Below are 20638 nucleotides of genomic sequence, written 5' to 3' on the forward strand. Positions count from 1 at the left end.
TGCTTCTTTTTCTCCTCCATGCCCATGTCTCCCCATCCATGAGCTGGTAGCCTGGCAGAAAGCCGGAAACGCAATACCCCAATGCACAAACCCCCTCTCGCCACATCACATGTCTCCAGCCCGTGGTGTTTTTGATTCGTTCATCCCGCAGAGATCCTTGATGTGAGCGTCTATTTCTTCTTGGCCTCCTCAGCATCGGCCTTGGCCTTTGCTCTCTTCTCCCTCACACCGACCAATCTGGCATCGGACCTCGCCACTCTCAACTTGCGGTACGCACTCTCCTCGCCCTTGGGCAGGTCACCCTTGCTAACCTCGCTGAAGCCATGCTTCAAGCCAACACCGCTGTCGATCGGGATGGTGGCTGCGACCTTCTTGACGATCTTGCTCTCCTCCTCGGCCAGCTTGACGTCCTCCGCGGAGCTGTCGAGCTTCTTGTGTTGGCCAGATTTCCGGGGGAACAGGATCAGGCGAGCCTTGTAGGCCTGGAGACGGGCGACATTTGTGGCGAGCGCTTCTTGCGAAGTAGTTTGGCGACGGTAGTCGACGGCAATGCCGATGGTGGGCGCAAGCTTGCGGGGGATACCAGCTTCCTGTAGGTTGGAGAAGTAGATCGTTAGCACTCTATTCATCACCAGTAATACAACTTTGATGATATGCTGCCCATCACACCAGATCGAAACCTCCACTCGTTCCATATAATCAAAAAAGACCCGAATGGACTACCCTTCCAGCATGTCCTTTCCCGCTCTTCCGGTGCGTCGTTCGGCAATTTTTCCCACGCTCTTTGGGCGTCTCCAATGCCAATGTGGGCTGAGGAAAAGGAGGATGTCATACCTTCAACTCAACCAGGGTGAAACCTTTACCAGCACGCGCACGGCGGTTGTACTTGATCGTAGGGCATCGGACGACGGGTCTCAGCTTGTCGACGGGTCGGGGAGCGACAGCAGCGGCCTTGGACAGACGAGCAGCCCGTCTTCGAGATTTGCGGCCTGGCTGGTCGAAGTGGACGCGAACTCGGCGTTGCCAGTCCTTGTGAAAGTGGTTGTTGGGCAGCTGCTGGTTGTGTTTGATCGCCATTTTGTGCTGCTGACGATGTTCTCACAACCTAGAGACTGGTTTCGAAAAAGAATGGATGGTTGGCGGACAGGTTGTGGTGGACAGAGACAGGCGCAGTCGCTTGAGACTTTCGCTGGCCCCATTGTGTAATTCCAGGCTTGGCATCAAAAATCCGCCAAGATTTGTGCCCTAGTCATGTGACTTGATCGACCCAGCCTCGTTGCTAGGTACTATAAGGTATGTACCTAGTACTACGCAGTACTACTACTAACAGCCTTTTCTTTGACCTCCGTGATGATTGATCGGACATTCGAACATTCGAACGTGCCGGTGCCTTACTCCGCTAAGATCTATCTAAAAAGAACCGAGGAGTGACTTTCCTCGAAGTTGAGAATGATTTTGTTCATTCATATGACTGAGCTTGAGCTAGGTTCATAATCAATACAGCGCATCGTCGGCAGTCCTGATTCCCTGCCTCCCGTCCAACGCCAGATCCGAATGGGTATCGTTACAATCATGTATCAAGGATATGCGGGATTGGAGTTTAGATGCTCGGGATCATTGACTCCAAGTCTCAATACCTAAACCAACGCGGCTTTGGGATATCTTGGCCTTTTTTGCCTTGATATCGGATTCTCCAAAGCTTGCTCCTCGCTTTCTGGGATGGCTAGACTTCTTGATAGGGCCGAAGAGCTTAGTCTGAAGGAGGTTGCTTGAACGCTCTGCGTTCTGTGATAGTCTCAAGCTTTCCTGGTGTCCGGGATTTCTGCGTAACATCTCGCTGGCCAATGAGCTGGCTTGTGATTGCGGGATATTGTCATCACTGCCCTCTTCACCGTCGGAGATTGATATCGTACTGTCTCGGTCGTGGCGATCTCTTTCTGCCGACTCCCTGGCGAAGCGCGAAGCCGGGGCAGAGAAAGATGCGACAGACTCCTGATAGCGTTCTGGCATGATAGGCCCTGTTTGGACAGGCGTGTTGAGTAAGGATGACAGCGAATGTGCGCCACGACTGTGTCCATGTTTAAACTTAGACGTATGAGTTTTGGTAGGCGTGGACGGAACGCTGGCACTCTCTTGGCTAAGCACCTGATCTGCTGCGAGGAGGGCAGCAATATTGGCATGATTAGGCGCAGACTCGGAAAATCGTGGCACGCCTTTCCGCTGAGGTGTCGTGAAACTGTCGCGAGGTGTCGTATATGAGGGGGATAGACTTTTGAGGCGACTGAAATGCTCTCTGTTGTCGCGAATGCGTTTCTTGAGTCGGTCATTTTCCTCCTTCAACAACTCACACTTGTCTTTCTCCACCTCAAGCAACTTGCGCGCTCGCAATAAGTGGTCTTCGGCCTCATCGCGCTCATGCTCCAACGACTGGCAGGTCTTGGTCAATGCGTCGATTTGCGGTTGCGCGGATGGCTGCAACCTCGGATGATGCATAGAAAGTGAAGTCTGCTTGCGATGCTCCACCGCTTGAAGAACTTCAACCTCTCTGCGGGTCATCTGATGCTCTACCTCAGCGCGTTCCGCGGCCTCTTCCGACTCCATGGCCAATAGACTGTGTTGCAACTTGAAATGCGCCGCGGACGTCCTGGCTTCCTGGACAGCTGCAACCAGCTCCTGCGCCATGTTTCTGAGTTCCTCAATGCCCGCCTTGGCGATGGCGTCGGGAGTAGGTAAAGCACGTAGCACGTTTGCTCTGACGGTGGTTGGGGGCGACGCAAGGAAGGCACCACTGGGTCCAAGACCGATGCGATGCACTGGCGAGTGAAACCGAGGCGGTTGTGTCGAGGGAGGAGGAGTCATGCTCGCAGACATTGGCGGAGGAGAACTGTAAGCCGACTTGGTCACGCTTTCTGCAGAATGAGTGCGACCTGGCGGTGGAGGAGTCGAGGGGATGACGGTATCTTCTGCTTTCATCGCGATATGCGGCTCTGCCATCTTGCGCTGTGTGTGTGATGGTCAAGGCCAAAAGAATGAGTCGCAAGCAAAGAGCCTACTATATAGAGCGGCAAACAGGCTGAGGAGTGGGTTGATGCTAAAACGTCAAGATCGATGCCGGGCTGTTGCTGTCACTCGGGACGGTATCGATAGAGGGTGGAGCAGAGGATTGTAGGCGGAGTAGTCGCAACTTGAAGGTAATAACGCTTTATGGTCGGGCCACGGACTGGTACAATGCATCAAAAGAGTGACTGAGAACCAAACTCGTGGTCGGAGATTTGACTGGAACAACTGGAATAAGATGGCACGAGGGATGTGTAAGAGAATTGACAGGCTGGTTGAGGTGGAGATCTTAGATATGTGCTATTGAAATGGGAGACAGAGAGAAGTTGAGAGGCTGGGGAGCGCAGGAAAGACAAAAGTGACGATGCTGGGTGACCAGCAGAGGCACCAGCGGAGGAGCCGGTGTTGAAAGTGCGCCTTAAAGTGCCCTCTAACAACTGAACAAGAACAAACTAGTAGGAGTAGCGTGATCTGGTCCGACGCGTCCAACAAACTCGGACGGGTTAAGCGTCTCGGCGTCAACTCTGGGCGGGAGCGGGACACTGGGAGCCTGACAGCGCCGGAAGCATGAAGCTTGAAGCCTGAGGAGGCTGATCTCACCAACAGAGGCTTAGCTAGGGTTTATGGGGCCTTCCTAGCCCACAATCCGGCAGGCTCCAGGCTCCAGGCTCCTAAGGCCCCCAAACTCAACTTCTAGGCTTCAGATTAGGCTCTAACCTGGTGCTAGTCATGTTTATTGATTGAGCAGCACCCACACCTCGCTCCAGCTGCCGGTCGCTTGGACAACCAGTCGATCATGGCAGCTTCGCGTGTGCCAGGGGCAATCAATATCCCTCCCCTCCTCTACGTACTCTCCTCCGCCTTTGACCCTCACGTCAACACTACCTACTGTCAAGTTGTCAACACGCCCGTCTTTGTTCGCAATTGAGCTGAAATAACAGGGCGCTCGAGCTTTAGGCTCCAGTTATACTCCCAATTGAGAACTCACCATTGCTGAGAAAGTCTATTGGCCTCTCGACGTTCGGTATTCCAATGGATTGTTTGCTTGCCCCATGGAACCTGTGGTAGCAAACAAGCACCAACGCACTACGAGACACTTCCCACATCGTTGCGGATATAGTCCTTCACGACAGCAAGCATGGACCGTGACCATAAAACCCAGATTCCACATGCCGCCCGTGGTTCCATTCCACGCCTGTCACGGCTTCCTATGCCACGTGCGGTCGCCTCCGTCGACAACTTGAGGCTGAACGTCCGGACACCAGCAACTGCAACCAGTCACCAAGATGACCTGCGCAAGACTTCGCATCTCCCTCGTCCTGCGGGTCCCAAGGATCCCCTCCGCGAGACAATAAACTATTCAATCCGCTCGCGTTACGGATGGAGCGACAATGCCGCCAAAGAGAGAAGCATATCTCCTGTGAGAGACGCCCTGCGCGACGCACAAACTACCACCCTCGAGACCACGCCGCCGAGTTCCGATTCCAGTCTCCCTGCCATTGAGAATGGCAATGAAAACCCTGTCATTGGGGAAATGGTTGGTGGCGTACAAGAGCATAAGGCCAAGCGAAGACCGCGACCTTCCTTATCCGAGCGGACTATTGAAACACTCTCGCAGGTTTCCCCATGTCCTTCACCTCAAGCAAGGTCGGGTCTTTTTGCCAATGATGGCAAGATGTTTCCACCATTGCGTCCAGCGTCGAGTATGAGGGATTCTCGACCAACAAGCCCGGTAGTCTCGCGTTCAGAATCGCCGTCGAGACCACCATTCCGGCCCCCAGGGAGGTTGTCACCGACCAAAGACATGGTGGCTCTGCCCCCAGTGATGTCCTCTGATGATGTCTACACCCCGCCTAGAGCTTTCGTGAAAGGGCAGCGCTCAGGTATCGCGAAGTCCCTTCGGTTACCAACAAAGTCTACTAGCAACGCTCTCCAACCACAGTCACAGGATGCAACCGCCGACCTCCCATTCAAAGGGGCGGCCCAGACGATGAAAGCCAAACCCTACTATGGCAAGAAAAATTTTCCCTCTAATAATGCAACGGCGAAACCGTCACTATCATCCATTTTTCAGGATCCTGCGTCCGACAGATCATACGACAGCAGCCTTGCAGTGTCTACCACCGACAAGCGCCATGTTCTTCCCAAGCCAGGCTTGGGAGGCCAGAATGTAACAACCCCCGTAGTATCCCCTTCGGCACGTGGAAAGTCGCGAAGGCCCCCCACGGCTTCCAAGCTGGATCAGAAGCATACCTCGGTGGCAGACTCCCGCACAGCATCAGGCTCACCAAATTCGTCGGCAGCCTTGCGGGAGGCAGTCGCCAAAGCCAAGGCCGCGAGAAGAAAGGGCATGAGTGACGCTGTATCCACACATGCACAATCTTCAGGTACTACTACCTTTGCAGCAGCATACAGCGAGGCCGGAATAGCGACAGCTGATGACAACAAAGGTCGACTGAAAAGGCACATTGAGCAAGCGGTGAGCATTGGCCACTTGAACATCGCGGGCTTGAAATTGCCACGAGTACCTGCAGAAGTTATGAAAATGTACGAATCGGACAGCAGCAGGATCAATTGGGCTGAGATGGTGGATCTGGTCAAACTGAACGCTGCGGATAACGAAATTGAGGAATTAGAGGGTCACATCTTCCCGGACTACACGGTCTCTGATTTGGCCGACAATGATGAGAAGACTAATATATTCGGCGGGCTCGAGCTCATCGATCTACGCAGGAATAGCCTTCGTCAACTTCCTGTTGGCCTGCGACGGCTGGAAAGGCTGCAAATCCTCGAGCTGACCAACAATAGGCTCACAAACGAAGCCATTGACATTGCCTGTCAGATTCCTCAGCTGAGGGAGCTCATGATCGGCGGAAATCTCATCAATGGATCGTTCAGTTTCAGCGGCGACCATTTCGAACAGCTTCAGATCCTTGATCTGCACGACAACCAACTGGAGCGATTTGATGTAGATGCATTGTCTCAACTACGAGCTCTCAAGGTTCTTAATGCTGCCGGCAACCAGCTGACGGAGCTCCCCTGGGAGACTCTATCGACCTTGCCGCTCACAGAACTGAACGTGTCGAAGAATTGTTTATCTGGCACACTTTTCCGCAGGACCTCGTCTTTGCACACGTTGCGCCGGTTGGATGTTTCTTACAACGACCTTGGGTTGGTTTTCGAAGGCGAGCTGGACCTTCCGGATCTCCGTTCACTTTTGTTGGACGGCAACAGAATAGCCGAGCTGCCAGACTTCACGAACTGCAGGCAATTACAAACACTGGGAGCCGCCGAAAACCAGTTGGAGGACATTCCCCCAACATTTGTGTCCTTGGAGTCTCTGAAAAGTGCAGATTTTGGGCACAATAATATCCGACTCATCAACCCCGAAGTGGCCAACATGAAAAATCTCTCGAGTCTCAACCTGGCGGGCAACCCTATCCGGGAAAAGAAGTATCTTAAAATGAGCGCAACGGAGCTCAAGATGGATCTGGAGAAGAGACTGACTACGCCCCAGGTTGGGACACAGCCCCGGGGCCCAGAGAGTCACCAAGGACCCGATGACAATCATGGCTACCACTATAAACCATCCAATGGGATCCTGGACTTGTCCTCACGGGGTCTGGCGACGATCTCCCCTGAAGAGATCGATCTGAATGACTCAGATGTGGCAATACATACCGTGAAGCTCTCTAACAATGAGCTGTCCGGATTTCCCTCCACACTTCTTTCTCACCCGGCCTTAAAATACTCCGTGCGGTCGCTGGATCTCAGCCACAACCCTCTTTTCCATCCGACCGACTATCTCAGCTCTGAGCTTTTCCTTCCGAACCTCAAATCTTTGTATATCGTGAGCACTGGCCTCACCTCGCTCGATGCGCTGACAACGCATCTGAAAGCGCCAGCCTTGACAGAGTTGAATATCTCGTGCCACCGACTAAGCGGCAGAGTGCCCTGGGTACGTGCGTGGTGGCCTAGTTGCCACACATTGCTTGCAACGGACAACTGGTTCACCACTGTTGAGGTCGAAGGAGTACGAGGCCTGCAGGTTCTGGACATTCGAAACAACGAAATTGACAGCCTCCCACCAAAGATCGGATTGTTTGGAAATCACCCTGGTGCCCCCAAAGCACCCGACAGACTAAGAGTGCTGGAAGTCAGCGGCAACAAGTTCCGTGTCCCGAGACTAGCAGTCCTTGAAAAAGGGACCGAAGCAGTGCTCCAGGATTTAAGAAGGATGGTGCCCGAACAAGAGATGCCCGAGGAATGGAAAGACGCTGTCTAACATCCATTTCATTTCTGGCACCTCGTCGAAGAAAAGTGCCGTTTCGACTGTTTCTTTCTTGCGCGATTGAGCAAGCGAGCATTGATATTTGTTCATATTTTGCTGTGTCTGCGGCTGTGGCCTTCGCCCTCTGTCAGAGCTTTGCACAGGCGCTCAGCGCGCGTTTTCTCGTGACATGGCGATCGGTTCATTGCATGCGTTACCCCCCGGGCTTGGACATCCGTGAGATCAGTTCGTGGTCGATATGTTGATAAGAGTATATTTACGAAGTATATTGAGATGTAAGGCTGTATCTGTAATAATTGGACCTCGATAACTGCTGTAGTATGTTTCCTTCCAAGTACCTAATCCAGACTCGTATTAAATGACAACCGCCAGTGCTAGTCTTCTGACGTGTTGGCGGGACGAGACTGAGCCAGGGACTGCACAAGGCTGCGACTGGGCTGAAGCAGGCGGTGAAAACAGGCAGTATTTTTGATCGATTGTTTATAGTTGTACTTCCCTCCGCACTGCACTCCAGTCGCGTACACACACCACCGCTCGAGTCAGGCTGTGATTGACATTCACAATATCTTTCAAGATGTCTAGTATGTTTCAAACCTAGAACTAGACTGTCCGCGCTCAACTAACAATCACAGGCCAGTTCGCAGTGTCCGAAGTGCCAGCCGATGCCATATCCGCGCTGAGGTTTTCACCACACCCGAACTCGCTTCGCTTCGCCGTCGCCTCGTGGGACAAGAACGTGTATCTATACGAGCTCGCGGACGGCAAGGTCTGCACACAACTGGCCAAATTCGAACATCGCGCACCTGTTCTGGACGTTTGCTTCGGCAAGGACGACAATGAGATCTATACCGCATGCTTGGATTGGGATGTTCGCAGGTACGCATCACTCCGGGAGTGGGAGCGGGCTCTGGCTCTCAAGTCAGGTGTCGCCGGCAGCGCGGTGTTGTGTGTCTAGTGAGGCCTTGTTGAGAGGCTGACTTGTACCCAGAATCGATGTAGCCACAGGAACGCAGACCGTGTTGAGCACCCACGACAACGGCGTTCGATCGGTCGTCTACAGCAAAGAACACTCGCTCGTCGTCTCCGCGGCGTGGGACTCGACCGTGCACATCCACCCGGGCGGAGAAGCAGAATGGTCGACAGCCACGATCAACCTACCTTTCAAACCGTTCTCGCTCGCCGTGTCGTCTTCGAAACTTGTGGTCGCGATGGCGAATCGGGCGCTACACATCTACGAGCTGAAGACGCTGGCTAGTGAATGCAAGAGCTCGGCAAACTCGCTGCAGAACAGACTGGACATCGAACCGTGGCAGAGGCGCGAAAGCAGTCTGAAATTCATGACAAGAGCGGTCGACTGTATGCCGAATGATGAGGGCTACGCATCGTCAAGTATCGAGGGTCGTGTCGCTGTCGAATGGTTCGATCCTTCGAACGAGTCCCAGGCACGCAAATATGCTTTTAAATGTCATCGGCAACATGTCGACGATGTGGACGTCGTCTACCCCGTCAACGCGATTGCTTTCCATCCGATTCACGGTACCTTTGCAACGGGCGGTGGAGACGGAGTGGTGGCCATCTGGGACGCGATTGCGAAACGAAGAATACGGATTTATCCCAAGCTTGCCGCCAGTGTTGCTGCCGTCTCGTTCAGTTCGAGTGGAAAGTATCTCGCCACCGCAATCAGTCCAGGGTTTGAAGACGGGAAGGATGAGCTCGTGGAGGGCATGATAGGCATCTTCATCCGGGAATTGGCCGAGAACGAAGTCAAGAGGAAGACAAAGTGATGCAGCATCACAAGCAGTTCTATTCTCACCAGACATATCACGGCAAATCTGGAGACCACGGAGCTGGAGTCTCTCAGCTGTCAACTACCACAGCCTCCGTTTCAGCTGAATGCACCGGTATTAACGGAGGGTATTTGGCGACAACCGAAGGTCGCTTTTCTCGCGCTCTCCGCATAGTCACAGTGCCATCGGCCATGCCAAAGTAGCATGCAACCGGCCTCTGACCGCCAACAACTCCGGCGGTGAGGGCCTCGGGCCCTGTTGGCCCGCAGAAAAGCCCAACAGCGAGCACACCATTGATATCCTTGATCGCATTGGCAAGCTGCTCCACCTCCCAAAAACCGCCCTCGCCGTCGCCCAGCTTCTCTGCGGTGAGGTCGTCGGAAATCAGAAGCGGATGCGGGAAGGGGGCGTCGACAATGAAGAAATCCTGGTCGGTCTTTATGGGCCCAGCCTTAGCCATGTGGCCTTCTCGGATCTTCGGGCCTGCGCCTGTCGGGCTGCGACTTCCTAGCATCCGCAGTCGTCTCATCACCTGCCGGGCCGCCTTGGGTTCGACTTCTATGGGGACAGTCGCCCATTGGGTGACCAGACGCGGTTGAAGTTTTCTGTAGTCTGTGACAAGTTTAGCCAAAAGCGACTTTTGGGAGTTCCGGGCGCAACAGTACCGGCAACACAGATGAATTTCTTTGCACGCATAGCCACTAGTTTCTCCTGGTACAGACAGGCACCGCCTCCTTTGATGCAGTTCAAATCCTCGTCCACTTCATCTGCTCCATCGAAGGCGATATCAATCATGGCATTGTCCGGAAGTGCATCGAATTCGATCGGGATCAGCCCGGCATTGATAATGAGCTGTTTGGACTGGTATCCCGTCGGCACAAAGCACACTCTTGTAACATCCACCCCAGACTGTTTGATTGCTTCCACCACGTAGACTATGGTTGTCCCGGACCCGATCCCGACGAAGCGCGGGTTCTCGGGGAAGTGGTTTCGCACGGCCTCGAAGGCCGCGGCCTGCTTTGCAGCTTCAATGTCCGTCGTCATCTTTCCGGCGATCACTGGACTGGACTGGAAGTGCCTATTGATGCTGAGAGGGGGTAGTATATGGTTCGGCGATGCGACACTGCGGATTGTAGGGCGAGATGTCTGGGTTATAGCTCTTTTCAGTCTAACTTCAGGGCGTTAGGTAAGAAGAAGTGGTATGACTGAGAAGCAAAGACAACTCACACGTGCCGCAACAAACACCTAGAGTAGGCCTCAGATACATACACCGGAAGCGTCTAATGGGGATTACGTACGCGAAGACTGATGACTTGAGAGACTGTGCCGGTGCCTGAGGCCTGCGATACCGGGACCCAAAGCAGTATTCCGGTGGTGGCTGGATGTTCCCGAGTGATTTGAACACTCTTTTTCTGCGGCGACGACGTGGGGTACCGCGCCGATAGTCTGCAAGGTTGGGGGCTTGGGCTTAGAATGGCGGGATGGCGGAAGAAACTGCGCTTCAAAGAATGACGACCCCCCGTAATCCCCAATAAGTGCAGGTGACGTCGGTCGCTCAACCTTCCTTCCCTGACAAATATTGATACTGCAGATGCCTACGGTCTTTCCTGCGGTGGTCTACTATACTCTGCTGTAAGGTACTAGGTGTCTGGATAGTAATGCATCAGACATCGACGACTGACGAAGGGCACCGGTGCTGTTTGGACGAAGTTGCAGAGGATGTCCAGAGTTTGTAGTGCTTTCAAGACAGAGCAACACGGCAACCCTTTCTCTCCATTTACATCTCTCACTTTGTTAGACCTCAATCATGACCACCGAGATCGCTCCACGAGAAGTCACCCCGCCTCCTTTACAGGCCCCTACTGCCAAAGAGAAGAAATATGACAGACAATTGCGGTTATGGGCAGCGTCAGGGCAGCGTGCTCTCGAAGAGTCCCATGTCCTTCTAGTCGTTGGTGACGCGAACCACGGGTCCAACAGCAGTGTTGCTGGAGTCGAGGCTTTGAAGAACCTGATCCTTCCGAGTGTTGGAAGTTTCACAATAGCGGACTCTGCGCAAGTGACAGAACTAGACCTGGGTATCAATTTTTTCTTGGAAACGGACAGCCTCCACAAGTCAAGAGCAGAAGAGACAAAGCGGCTCCTATCAGAGTTGAATCCGGACGTTACAGGTCATGCGATCACCGCGCCACTGGCAGAGTGGCTCCCTGTCGAAGGGACATTGACGCCTTACAACCTTATCCTTGTGTGCGCTCCTGTTCCCACCGAGATCCTTCAGAGAATAAGCTTCTATGCGCTACAAAATTCAATACCAACGATCTACGTCCAGTCCGTCGGCTTCTATGCATCTTTTTCAATTCAACTCCCTGCCGAGTTTCCCATTGTCGATACTCATCCTGATCCTGAGAGTACTCAGGATCTCCGCCTCCTGGCCCCTTGGCCTGAATTGGAAGCTGCGGTGGACTCGCTAGGCGACATTTCTTCGCTTCCCGACCACGACCATGGCCATATCCCATACATTCTGCTCCTGCTCTACTATCTGAGACAATGGAAGGCTAGTCACGACGGAAGCCCCCCTTCGAGCTTCAAAGAGAAGACGGAATTTCGCGACCTTGTACGTTCGGGCGCCAGGACAGACAATCCTGAAGGAGGCGAAGAGAATTTTGATGAAGCGTGTGCGGCTGTCTTAAAGTCAATTGGTCCACCTCCGGTAGGCAGCGGTTGCAAGGAAATGATAGCCATGCCTTCATGTGCCAACTTGACTGCTGGCTCGGCCAATTTCTGGATCATCGCAAATGCCATCAAAACGTTCTACGACACACATGGCGTTCTTCCGCTGCCTGGGTCCTTGCCGGACATGAAAGCCACGAGTGCAGAGTATATCAAGCTGCAAGGTATCTACAAGGCAAAGGCAAGATCCGATGTTGCAGAAGTGACGGCGACTGTCCGCCAGATTGAGACATCGTTGTCGCGAGAGGCACCGATTGCAGACTCCGAAATCGAAGCCTTCTGCAGAAATGCGTCTCACGTCCGCGTCCTTACAAATCCCAGCCACGAAGCATTTCCGTCTTTGCGGCTCGCCGGTGGCGATGCTAAAACCATCTCCCGGCTCGCCTCCCTTCTTGAGAATGACTGGGAAGCCATGCTACCAGTCTTCATTGCGCTGAATGCGAAGGTCAACCCCTCCCAGCCTCTCGATGTAACTTCTTTATCATCCGACCCGGAGACGCAGGAAAATCTGACGAAAGCCATAGCGGAAGTGGAACGTTTGTCGGGCGGCGAATTGCACAATATCTCCAGCGTGATTGGCGGCGTTGTGGCGCAGGAGTCGATCAAGCTGCTCACAAGGCAGTACGTCCCTGTTGATGGGACATGTGTGTTTGACGGCATCAGGAGCAAAAGCGACGTCTTCAAGATATAGGTCCGGGATGGAGCATACTCGGAGTCGATATCTATCTGGGTAAACAGGCATGATTGACGAAAGCATGCGAGAGGACAATCCATCAAAGGCAGCACGGGGCAGCAAGGCAGCGTGACAAGCATACCCAGTGTCAGGTTGCAAACTGCAATATCATGCAGGTATGAGCGGCGCAGTGTTCCGAGACCGGTGTAAGCATCAGGACAGTAGAGCCATACATCTCAATATGCATGGACTAGCAGTAAATACCGCGAATGTTGACGATCACATATGGTCTTCTGTGGCAAGCTTTGCTGCGTCTTTTCTCTCTCCTTCTCCTATCTCTCCATCTACATGTTGAGAAAACGCTCTAGACCGGGTCCATCAAGCAATATTGAACTCGTCGGCTCCTCCGCCCATCATCATCTTATTGTTCTTGCGGATCTTGTCACGCATTTTCCTGGCCGCCTCGTTGGCATCGCCCATATTATCCAGCTCAGCCTTGTGACTCTTGTCACCCGCATGATTCGACAGCGTTCTCCTATTCGTCTGCACTGCTGCTGCGCCCTTCCGCCCGCGGCCCTGGCCCACCACATTGACGCGGCCGGGCGGATCGCGCAGTCCAAAGCTCTTGGCCAGATGGCCCAGATGCAGGTCCTTGATATCGAACCACTTCCTCTCCGCCGCGACATGGGTGGCGTAGGCCCGCACATGGCTCTGGAAAGCGCGCTTGGCCAGGTCCTTGGCCGCCGGGTTCGACAAGACCCAGCGCTCGACGTCGAGCTGGAACTCGGTGGCGCGGGCCTCCCAGTTCAGACCTGTCTGGCTGTGGGGCTCTGCTGGATTGTTGTGGTTGTGACTTTGATTCTTGTTCTTTGTCGACACGACTCCAACCAGAGGAGAAAATCCCTTCTTCAACACCTCGTCTGCAGACGAGGCCGTGACGTTGCGCGCGGTGTCGGCGTTCTCGGACGCCGAGGAGCGCTTGTACGAGCTCTTCAGCACGTCGACGTAGCCTTCCTCCTTGCCGGGGAGGAGGAAGATGATGGCCCGTCCGTCGCGGCCTAGACGGGCCGTTCGCCCAATGCGGTGCAGGTGATCATCCGAGCTGAATGCCGGGTCGTATTCAATCACCAGGTCGAGATTGGGGAGATCCAGGCCTCGAGAGGCTACGTCCGTAGCGATGAGGAGCGATGGTGCCGTGGTCTGGGCGAAGTGCTTGACTATGTTGGTCCGCGTGGCTTGGGGGAGGGAACCGTGCAGTTTGTACAGAGTGACGTTGTTGTTTGGGGAGGAGAGGACTGGAGCGGGAGCTATCGAGTCGGTGTCGTTGGCGGTGGTGATAGCAGCTGTCGAGGAGGGTTTGGCGTCTTTGACTTCGTCCGGAGAATCAGATTCGGAAACAACACCATTGGTATGAGTGTCCTTTCCGGCCTCTGCTGCTGCTGCTTCCAAAGCTCTGGTGAACACCTTGTAGTGAAACTCAACAGAGTCTGCGCAGGACACAAAGACGATGGCTTTCATGACTGACCCTTTGCGTGCGAATGTCCGCTTCAGTAACGCCGTGAGCGTCACCAGGCGCAGCTTTGCTGCAACGACCACATAGGTCTGTTTGAGCTGAGCAGGGGCAAGGAAAGCCGAATCGGTTCCGTCAGGAGCACTGTCGGCTCCCTGGTCGTCGGGGTCACCTGAATCTCCTTTGATCAGAACCGCGTCTTTGAGACTTATCTCGCCCAGTTTCTGGACGTTCATCTTCAAAGTCGCAGAACACAGCACGGTCATGCGATTCTCCGGAAGCCCAGGTCTGCTGCTTTTCCTCTTCTTCTGGTCCAGTGTCTTGACAAGTTTTGTGATATCTTCTTCGAACCCCAGGTCCATCAGACGGTCGCCCTCGTCGAGAACTAGATAGCGGACATTGCTGACATCGAGCGCCTGGGTGTTGTCGAGATGATCCACCAGACGTCCGGGGGTTGCAACCAAGATATTCAAGCCTTTGCGTAGCCGCGCCTTTTCCGACTTCTTCTTTTCACCGCCGATGACCGTGCCAGCGACAATATATCGTGCACAGCCCAGCAAGCGTTCAAGAACCACCGAAATCTGCTTGCAGAGTTCCCGCGTAGGGGCGAGTATGATGGCGAATAGACCCGAGTCTCGATGTAACGAAGAATCTTGGACGGTGTTCTGTTGTCCTCTTCGCTGTTCGGACATTGTTATGATGCGTTGAACTATGGGCAGTAGATATGCGAGAGTCTTTCCCGAGCCAGTCTCGGACTGTATGAAAGCATCGTTGTCTTCCTTCAAAATTTGCGACACCGCTGCTTTCTGAATCGCAGTGGGATTCTTTAGGTCCATTTTGGTCAAGAGATGTGCAGCAACGGTTGGGGAGAGGCCGAGCGACGTAAAGGTGTCTATCCCATCAACGAGAGGCGCGTTAGAGGGTGCAGTCTGCTTCTCCTCTCCTTGCTCCTCCTTGGGCTCCTCCACAGCCGTCGAAGGCTTCGGGTTGTATGAGAACAAGGAGGAAATGACCTCGCGAGGGCCCGTAGATTGTTGCCCATTGCGTCTCTGAGCATTGCCTGCGCCGTCTGTGCCGTTGGGCATGTATCCATTCTCACGCCTCCTCTTGGCTGGACGGCCGTCTGGGAACTCGTCGGGTTGGCCTTTCGACTGGTTGAACGCATTGCTCGGCTGCCGTTGTGGTATGGGCACGCTGTTCGCATCGTGTGGTCTTCCTGAGCGAACTCGGTGCGCAGTCCTCTTCGCCTTGAGCCGGTCTCTCCATGACCCACCCTTGAACTTCTGCGCGTTGGTGTTGAGGTCTGCATCCACCGCGAAATTCAGGAACATGCCGTCGTCTGCCATGATGGGCAGCAGGGAGACTTGGAGAAGCCAAGGTTGATGTTGGCGGGTGGGAGGAGATGAGGCAGGCGGAGGGGAAAAGATGGACTACAGACAGAACACCGCTGTTCATGTCTTCGAAACTTTTTTTCGACAGAATGCGGAGTGACTCCGGGTTCGACAGCTCCCATTGGTGGCCTCTCCAGGCCTAGAGAGCCTAAGGAGCCTTAGGCCTAAGGAACCCTCCGCGGGCCTCAATGTTTAGTGGCATTTCGTTCAGTCAATCAATTCCAATGTCTATTATTTTTTTTCCTCTATTGTTTCAGCCTTCTCAATACAACGCTGCAGTTTCCATCATGAACACCTTGGAATCACCGTGAAAAATCGGTGTGCTCACAGGGGTTCAAAATGAAGAGGCTGCTGATCGTCTCGATATTCAAACCCTCTCCACAATCCTTCAAGTCGCGAGATCCCTTGCCATGGAGAGAGCGACGTTGAGAACGTGCGGCATCCGCAGCCTTGTCACACCAGCCTGGCGCCGACCAGTCCCCCTCTCACGTCTAATGCGAAACCGCATACCTCTACCAGTCCAGCGTTGGAGCTCAAGTGCCACTGGTCTCCAGTCTCCGTTCCCAGTCTTTCGAGATGTTCCTTCAATACGGGAGGTGCGCAGGAAACAGTGTCGAGAAGGGAAGGAGGTGGGATTTGTCGCAACCATGGGGGCGTTGCACGACGGCCACCTGTCGTTGATCAGACATGCCTTACAGGAGAACAATGAGGTGTTCGTTTCCATCTTTGTCAACCCGACACAATTCGCCGTCCATGAAGATCTGGACGCCTACCCCAGGACCTGGGAGGAGGACATGAGGAAGCTGCAACAAGTACAAGAAGAACATGCCGCTTCGACGGGTCCCAACAAAGACTCGGTCATTCGAGGCGTGTTTGCTCCCACCGTCAAGGTCATGTACCCGACTCTACCACCCACCTCCGACATTGCAGGCGACGGCTCCTTTGTCACCATTACGCCGTTGGGTTCGCAATTGGAGGGCGCATCTCGGCCCATATTCTTCCGAGGCGTGGCGACTGTATGCATGAAGCTGTTCAACATTATTCAACCCAACCGTGTCTACTTCGGCCAGAAGGATATCCAGCAATGTGTTGTGATCAAGCGGATGGTCAAAGACTTCCACATTCCCACGGAAGTGCGGGTTATTCCGACTACGCGAGAGTCCGACGGGCTGGCGATGAGTAGTCGAAACGTTTACCTGGGGGAGAGACGGAGGAAAGATGCTGTCGTACTTTCCAAAGCTCTATTTGCCGCTCGGGATCTGTACAACTCCGGCGAATTACTGGGGAAGCACATTAGGCAAGCTGCCTATGACATTTTTAGCGAGGAAGCATTGGCCAAAAGGAAAGATGGTAAGCTGGGTGGAAGCGGCCGAATTGAGATCGATTATATTGCATTGAGCGACCCGGACGACATGAGGATGATTAAAGATTTTCAGAAAGTCGACCCCGGCCGTGGCGCGATTTTGAGTGCTGCCATCATCGTCTGGCCCGTCGATTCGCCTAAAGGCGACGATGAACTGGACCAGCGCAGCGTGAGACTTATCGACAACGTCATTCTTGAACCATTAAAAAAAAGTTTCCAATGAAGTGGCTAGTTGAAGAAACATGGCCCAAAAAGCAAAAACGGGGATAAACTGTCCATATAAGGTGAAGAATTTACGCCCAAGATCCCGGAATCAAACTCTAGCATCAGGCGCACGCTGGAGCATATATCAAAAGTTATACCACCAAGATGGAATTGAGCATGAAGCTGAAGGCTTGGATCAGGAAGAGCCCGAGTCATACGCATCACAGTCCCTTCTGGGATCCATTCTAGGGACTAATATATGTCCCAAAGTGATATCTTACCATCTTTGCCGCCTGCTGCCAACCAGTGTGTCATGCGCGCCTTTTCCTCTCGCTGTTGCTTTATCACGTCGAGGGCATTGACAGACGATGCAACTTCAAGCGAAGAGCTAGCTGGCTCCGTAGGCCCAAACCTTTTTGACAAAGAGTTCGTAGTCTCGTTGGAAAGGATGTCCGCAAAGGCCGTAGCGTAACAACCGACTTTATGCCATTTCAGGACGGCCAGCTCTTTCATCGTCTTGCACGAATACACCCGAATGCGGGCGTCCCATCCAGCCGTGGCAAAGATCTTGCCATCGGACCGTACGCTCAGACCCTGCTGGCCCGCATGTTTCGTGTTCACCGCTTTCTGGGATTGTGGCTCGCTCTCCGTGTTGGCGGTCGTCAAGGCAACTTTGGTGATAACGGCGTCCGCTCCTGAGCTAAGAAAGTATTGCCTGGACGGTAGGATGGCGATGGACAGTACTGGCTGAGAATGCGGCTTGCTAGTCATGACCGTCTGCCACTGGCCTTCCCCAACTCTCAGTCCACCGCTGTGCGAGTGGACCATCACCCGGCCATCTTCGTAGCCCGACACCAACACGAGCGTGGAAGGGTCATCGTGGTCGTGAAACAAAGACACCGCCATCACCATACCGGTCGGGGAGTTCTCGTCGGAGTGGATTTGCGAGATCCTCTGTTCCGAGGGAAGCTGGAAGATGTCAATGCCGCCTGAATCAAGGCCATTCGGTGACGCTATCAACTGAGGCGCAGGCGCAGGCGGAGTTCTATCTGCAGAAGCCAGCTCGCGGCTTTCGTCTTCATTTTCGTCACAGATTGAGAAGGCACAGAAATTCAGCGCATTGACGGACAACGAGTGTAACAGCCATGGCTGTGCTTGATCAGGGTGAGCCCCATCCGCGGGCAATTCCTGACTGAGCCCAGCAAGGTCTTCTGGCCGGACTTGCCATACTCGCAGCTTGTGGTCTCTTCCATGGCTAGCAACCATGATCAGCAGAAGTCGTCAAGCAACACGCTCACAAAGACAGTGATGGTAATGGTAATAATCAGAGTCATGACAGTATAACAACCTACCTGACCAATCTCTCCGTTGTCCAATGCTGTATCGCCATGACTCCTCCATCGTGACCCTTCCAGACAGCCACAGGCCGTTTCGTGGTCAGACTCCATATCACTAGCCAGCCGTCACTGTCGCCGGAGGCCAGGAATGCGTTGCCGGAATAGAAATGGAGGGCATGGATGGCTGCGTCGTGGCCACGCAAGATATATTTCGGCACTGCTGGGCCCTGCTCCATGGCTCTGGCGTTGGCTTTCACTCTCAGCCTTGAGATATCTTTCGACTCTTGCGATGCATCAGGGTACTAAGCGTAGAGGCACACATTCTTGGATGGTCCTAGACAAGAACGGGTGTGAGAAAAACCGCAGGCATGGCTTCTCCATGAGACAGCATAATGAAAGCAATGGGTTAAGTACCTGTGCAGGCAGGATCATATACAGGTATACAGACAGACGTTGTTATAGTAGTGATACAGCCTGCCAGTGCCATGAATGAATGGCAGGCTTGCACGCCAAGAAATCCTCTGGAACGCCGAACTCGAATTCATCTGAGCTGCAGCAGAACAAAAAGCTATTTCCACCGCTGCACACAACACGAACATTTTCTGAAATGTAGCACGATGCGCTCAAATGGCCAAAAAAAATGAACCCAGAAAGTATGATGACTACCAACAAAAACCATGCCCGTTGGAGGATTCGAACCTCCGATCTTCTCATAACGAAATAAGCATACGAGTGAGACGCTTTACCCCTAAGCCAAACGGGCGACGTATCAGCGTCGTGAGAATTTCACACCGAAATTTCTACGAAAATTTGGAGGCATCTTCTTTAGTAGTTTATGTTTTGCTTAGTAAGGAATTCAACTTATATCCTGCTGTAAATACGGCCTGCTACTATTCGACCTGGCCACATCCCTAGGAACGTAGCAAGAACGTAGCAAGAACGTTACCTATTGTGCACTTGGAGGTAACATTGGTGATAGATGAAATCCTATAACAGAGCATAACCAAAGACACTCTTACTATAGTTGATGCCCTCGGTTATTGTTAGCCTGACAATCACGGATACAAGCTATAGATCTAGACCTTTTGAGACGCCGTTCCACGTGTGCAATGCCTCCAGTACGCTACAGACAAAGTACGTACTTTTGTTCCCATGTGGCATTGATTCTAGGGTCTATCTCTGCAGGCTTATGCGTGTTGCTGCGATGCCCACAGCCGTTGACTGTTGCACGTCAAGCGTCTCAGGACATGGATTGCGAAACAGTCATGGAAAACAGACCCTGGCCGTTTTGAGGGACCCAATTCCGCCAATAGAACATAACAGCCGCTTCGACGTGATAAAGGGGATTTGATTGGGTACATACATACACGAGGCGTTGGCACTTGGGGGTGAAGCCAGGCATGCGGACCCTAGTCGTTGTCCTTTCCAGGCAGTATCTTGCGCTCGGAGAGAAAGACCGAGGGGGAAGGGTACAGAGTCCAGTGAGCCCACAGAAGCACAGGTAAACAAGGGCCGAGCCATTATCCTCCGCCAACTTGTTTACATGACCGACCGGATGTTGCACCAGTGCAGAGTGCGCAGTTTAGAAGCCGGAACCACATAGTTGGATAGTGATGATGATGGGACTGACTCTGGCAGACACCATTTGGCATCATGCCATGTGGTGTAAAGCCCACAGAGAGCCTTTCCGTCTGAATTCCGAAGAATGTGGACAGCGAAAGGAGCAGGCGAGATCGTTTGGCGTCCAGGGCTGGGCCTAAGGAGCCTGTTCGGGCACGCCGAAGGCAGTGGTAGTCGGGAGTATTGCCCAAAGGGGGAGATGGAAGCAAACAAAACAGATCAAAACGGGCAACCAAACCACCGGAGAGCCTTGAGCGGCATGATGAGCCGAGCGTGACCTGGTTCGCGGAGTCGGCCAGTGGGTTATTCGGCCGTCAACTCAACGCCATGACCCGAGTAGGTGGGAGAGAAGTCCAGGCTAGAAGATGGTGTGCACTGTGCACTGTTCGCTGGGCAGGACGAGACGATCGAGAAGCCACTAAGGTAGGAGACTACGCGACGAGGGAAGTGGACCGTAGGCAGGTGCCGACCGACGCCAACAAGCCTGCAGCCTGCAACGCCGGACCAGAGGAACGATGCGAGGGGCTTGGAGGATACCAGATACTAGAGAGCGTCCGATAAGAAGCGAGGAGAAAGCGAGGAGAAAGCGAGTTCGGCGGACCTGGATGATGCAAGGCATGAGTACTCTGTAAACTCGAATGTCCTGATAGAGCAAAGAACGACAGAAAGGGAGCT

The 20638-nt window shown here is 53.5% G+C and overlaps 9 protein-coding genes across 9 annotated transcripts; 4 read left to right on the forward strand and 5 right to left on the reverse strand.

The window, feature by feature from the left end:
• Positions 1-170: 170 nt before the first annotated feature.
• Positions 171-1077, reverse strand: A1O1_02660 (50S ribosomal protein L13e; the record flags this gene model as incomplete). The annotated part of the gene is made up of 2 exons (XM_007723571.1): positions 171-590; positions 835-1077. 2 exons carry the CDS (start codon positions 1075-1077, stop codon positions 171-173), a joined length of 663 nt encoding a protein of 220 aa, XP_007721761.1.
• A 537-nt stretch (positions 1078-1614) lies between these two features.
• A1O1_02661 (uncharacterized protein) lies at positions 1615-2859 on the reverse strand (the record flags this gene model as incomplete). Its single annotated transcript, XM_007723572.1, has 1 exon — positions 1615-2859. One exon carries the CDS (start codon positions 2857-2859, stop codon positions 1615-1617), a length of 1245 nt encoding a protein of 414 aa, XP_007721762.1.
• A 1336-nt stretch (positions 2860-4195) lies between these two features.
• On the forward strand, positions 4196-7342 carry A1O1_02662 (uncharacterized protein; the record flags this gene model as incomplete). Its single annotated transcript, XM_007723573.1, has 1 exon — positions 4196-7342. One exon carries the CDS (start codon positions 4196-4198, stop codon positions 7340-7342), a length of 3147 nt encoding a protein of 1048 aa, XP_007721763.1.
• A 580-nt stretch (positions 7343-7922) lies between these two features.
• A1O1_02663 (cell cycle arrest protein BUB3) lies at positions 7923-9132 on the forward strand (the record flags this gene model as incomplete). Its single annotated transcript, XM_007723574.1, has 3 exons — positions 7923-7929; positions 7981-8224; positions 8337-9132. 3 exons carry the CDS (start codon positions 7923-7925, stop codon positions 9130-9132), a joined length of 1047 nt encoding a protein of 348 aa, XP_007721764.1.
• Positions 9133-9205: 73 nt separating this feature from the next.
• Positions 9206-10179, reverse strand: A1O1_02664 (ribose 5-phosphate isomerase A; the record flags this gene model as incomplete). Its single annotated transcript, XM_007723575.1, has 2 exons — positions 9206-9747; positions 9801-10179. The coding sequence occupies 2 exons, from the start codon at positions 10177-10179 to the stop codon at positions 9206-9208; spliced, it is 921 nt and encodes a 306-aa protein (XP_007721765.1).
• A 763-nt stretch (positions 10180-10942) lies between these two features.
• A1O1_02665 (amyloid beta protein binding protein 1) lies at positions 10943-12556 on the forward strand (the record flags this gene model as incomplete). Its single annotated transcript, XM_007723576.1, has 1 exon — positions 10943-12556. The coding sequence occupies one exon, from the start codon at positions 10943-10945 to the stop codon at positions 12554-12556; it is 1614 nt and encodes a 537-aa protein (XP_007721766.1).
• A 360-nt stretch (positions 12557-12916) lies between these two features.
• Positions 12917-15394, reverse strand: A1O1_02666 (uncharacterized protein; the record flags this gene model as incomplete). The annotated part of the gene is made up of 1 exon (XM_007723577.1): positions 12917-15394. One exon carries the CDS (start codon positions 15392-15394, stop codon positions 12917-12919), a length of 2478 nt encoding a protein of 825 aa, XP_007721767.1.
• A 692-nt stretch (positions 15395-16086) lies between these two features.
• On the forward strand, positions 16087-17025 carry A1O1_02667 (pantoate-beta-alanine ligase; the record flags this gene model as incomplete). The annotated part of the gene is made up of 1 exon (XM_007723578.1): positions 16087-17025. The coding sequence occupies one exon, from the start codon at positions 16087-16089 to the stop codon at positions 17023-17025; it is 939 nt and encodes a 312-aa protein (XP_007721768.1).
• A 233-nt stretch (positions 17026-17258) lies between these two features.
• A1O1_02668 (uncharacterized protein) lies at positions 17259-18579 on the reverse strand (the record flags this gene model as incomplete). The annotated part of the gene is made up of 2 exons (XM_007723579.1): positions 17259-18261; positions 18359-18579. The coding sequence occupies 2 exons, from the start codon at positions 18577-18579 to the stop codon at positions 17259-17261; spliced, it is 1224 nt and encodes a 407-aa protein (XP_007721769.1).
• Positions 18580-20638: the final 2059 nt, after the last annotated feature.

The sequence above is a fragment of the Capronia coronata genome, assembly GCF_000585585.1.
Source record: "Capronia coronata CBS 617.96 chromosome Unknown acBCG-supercont1.2, whole genome shotgun sequence".
Classification (NCBI taxonomy): domain Eukaryota; kingdom Fungi; phylum Ascomycota; class Eurotiomycetes; order Chaetothyriales; family Herpotrichiellaceae; genus Capronia; species Capronia coronata.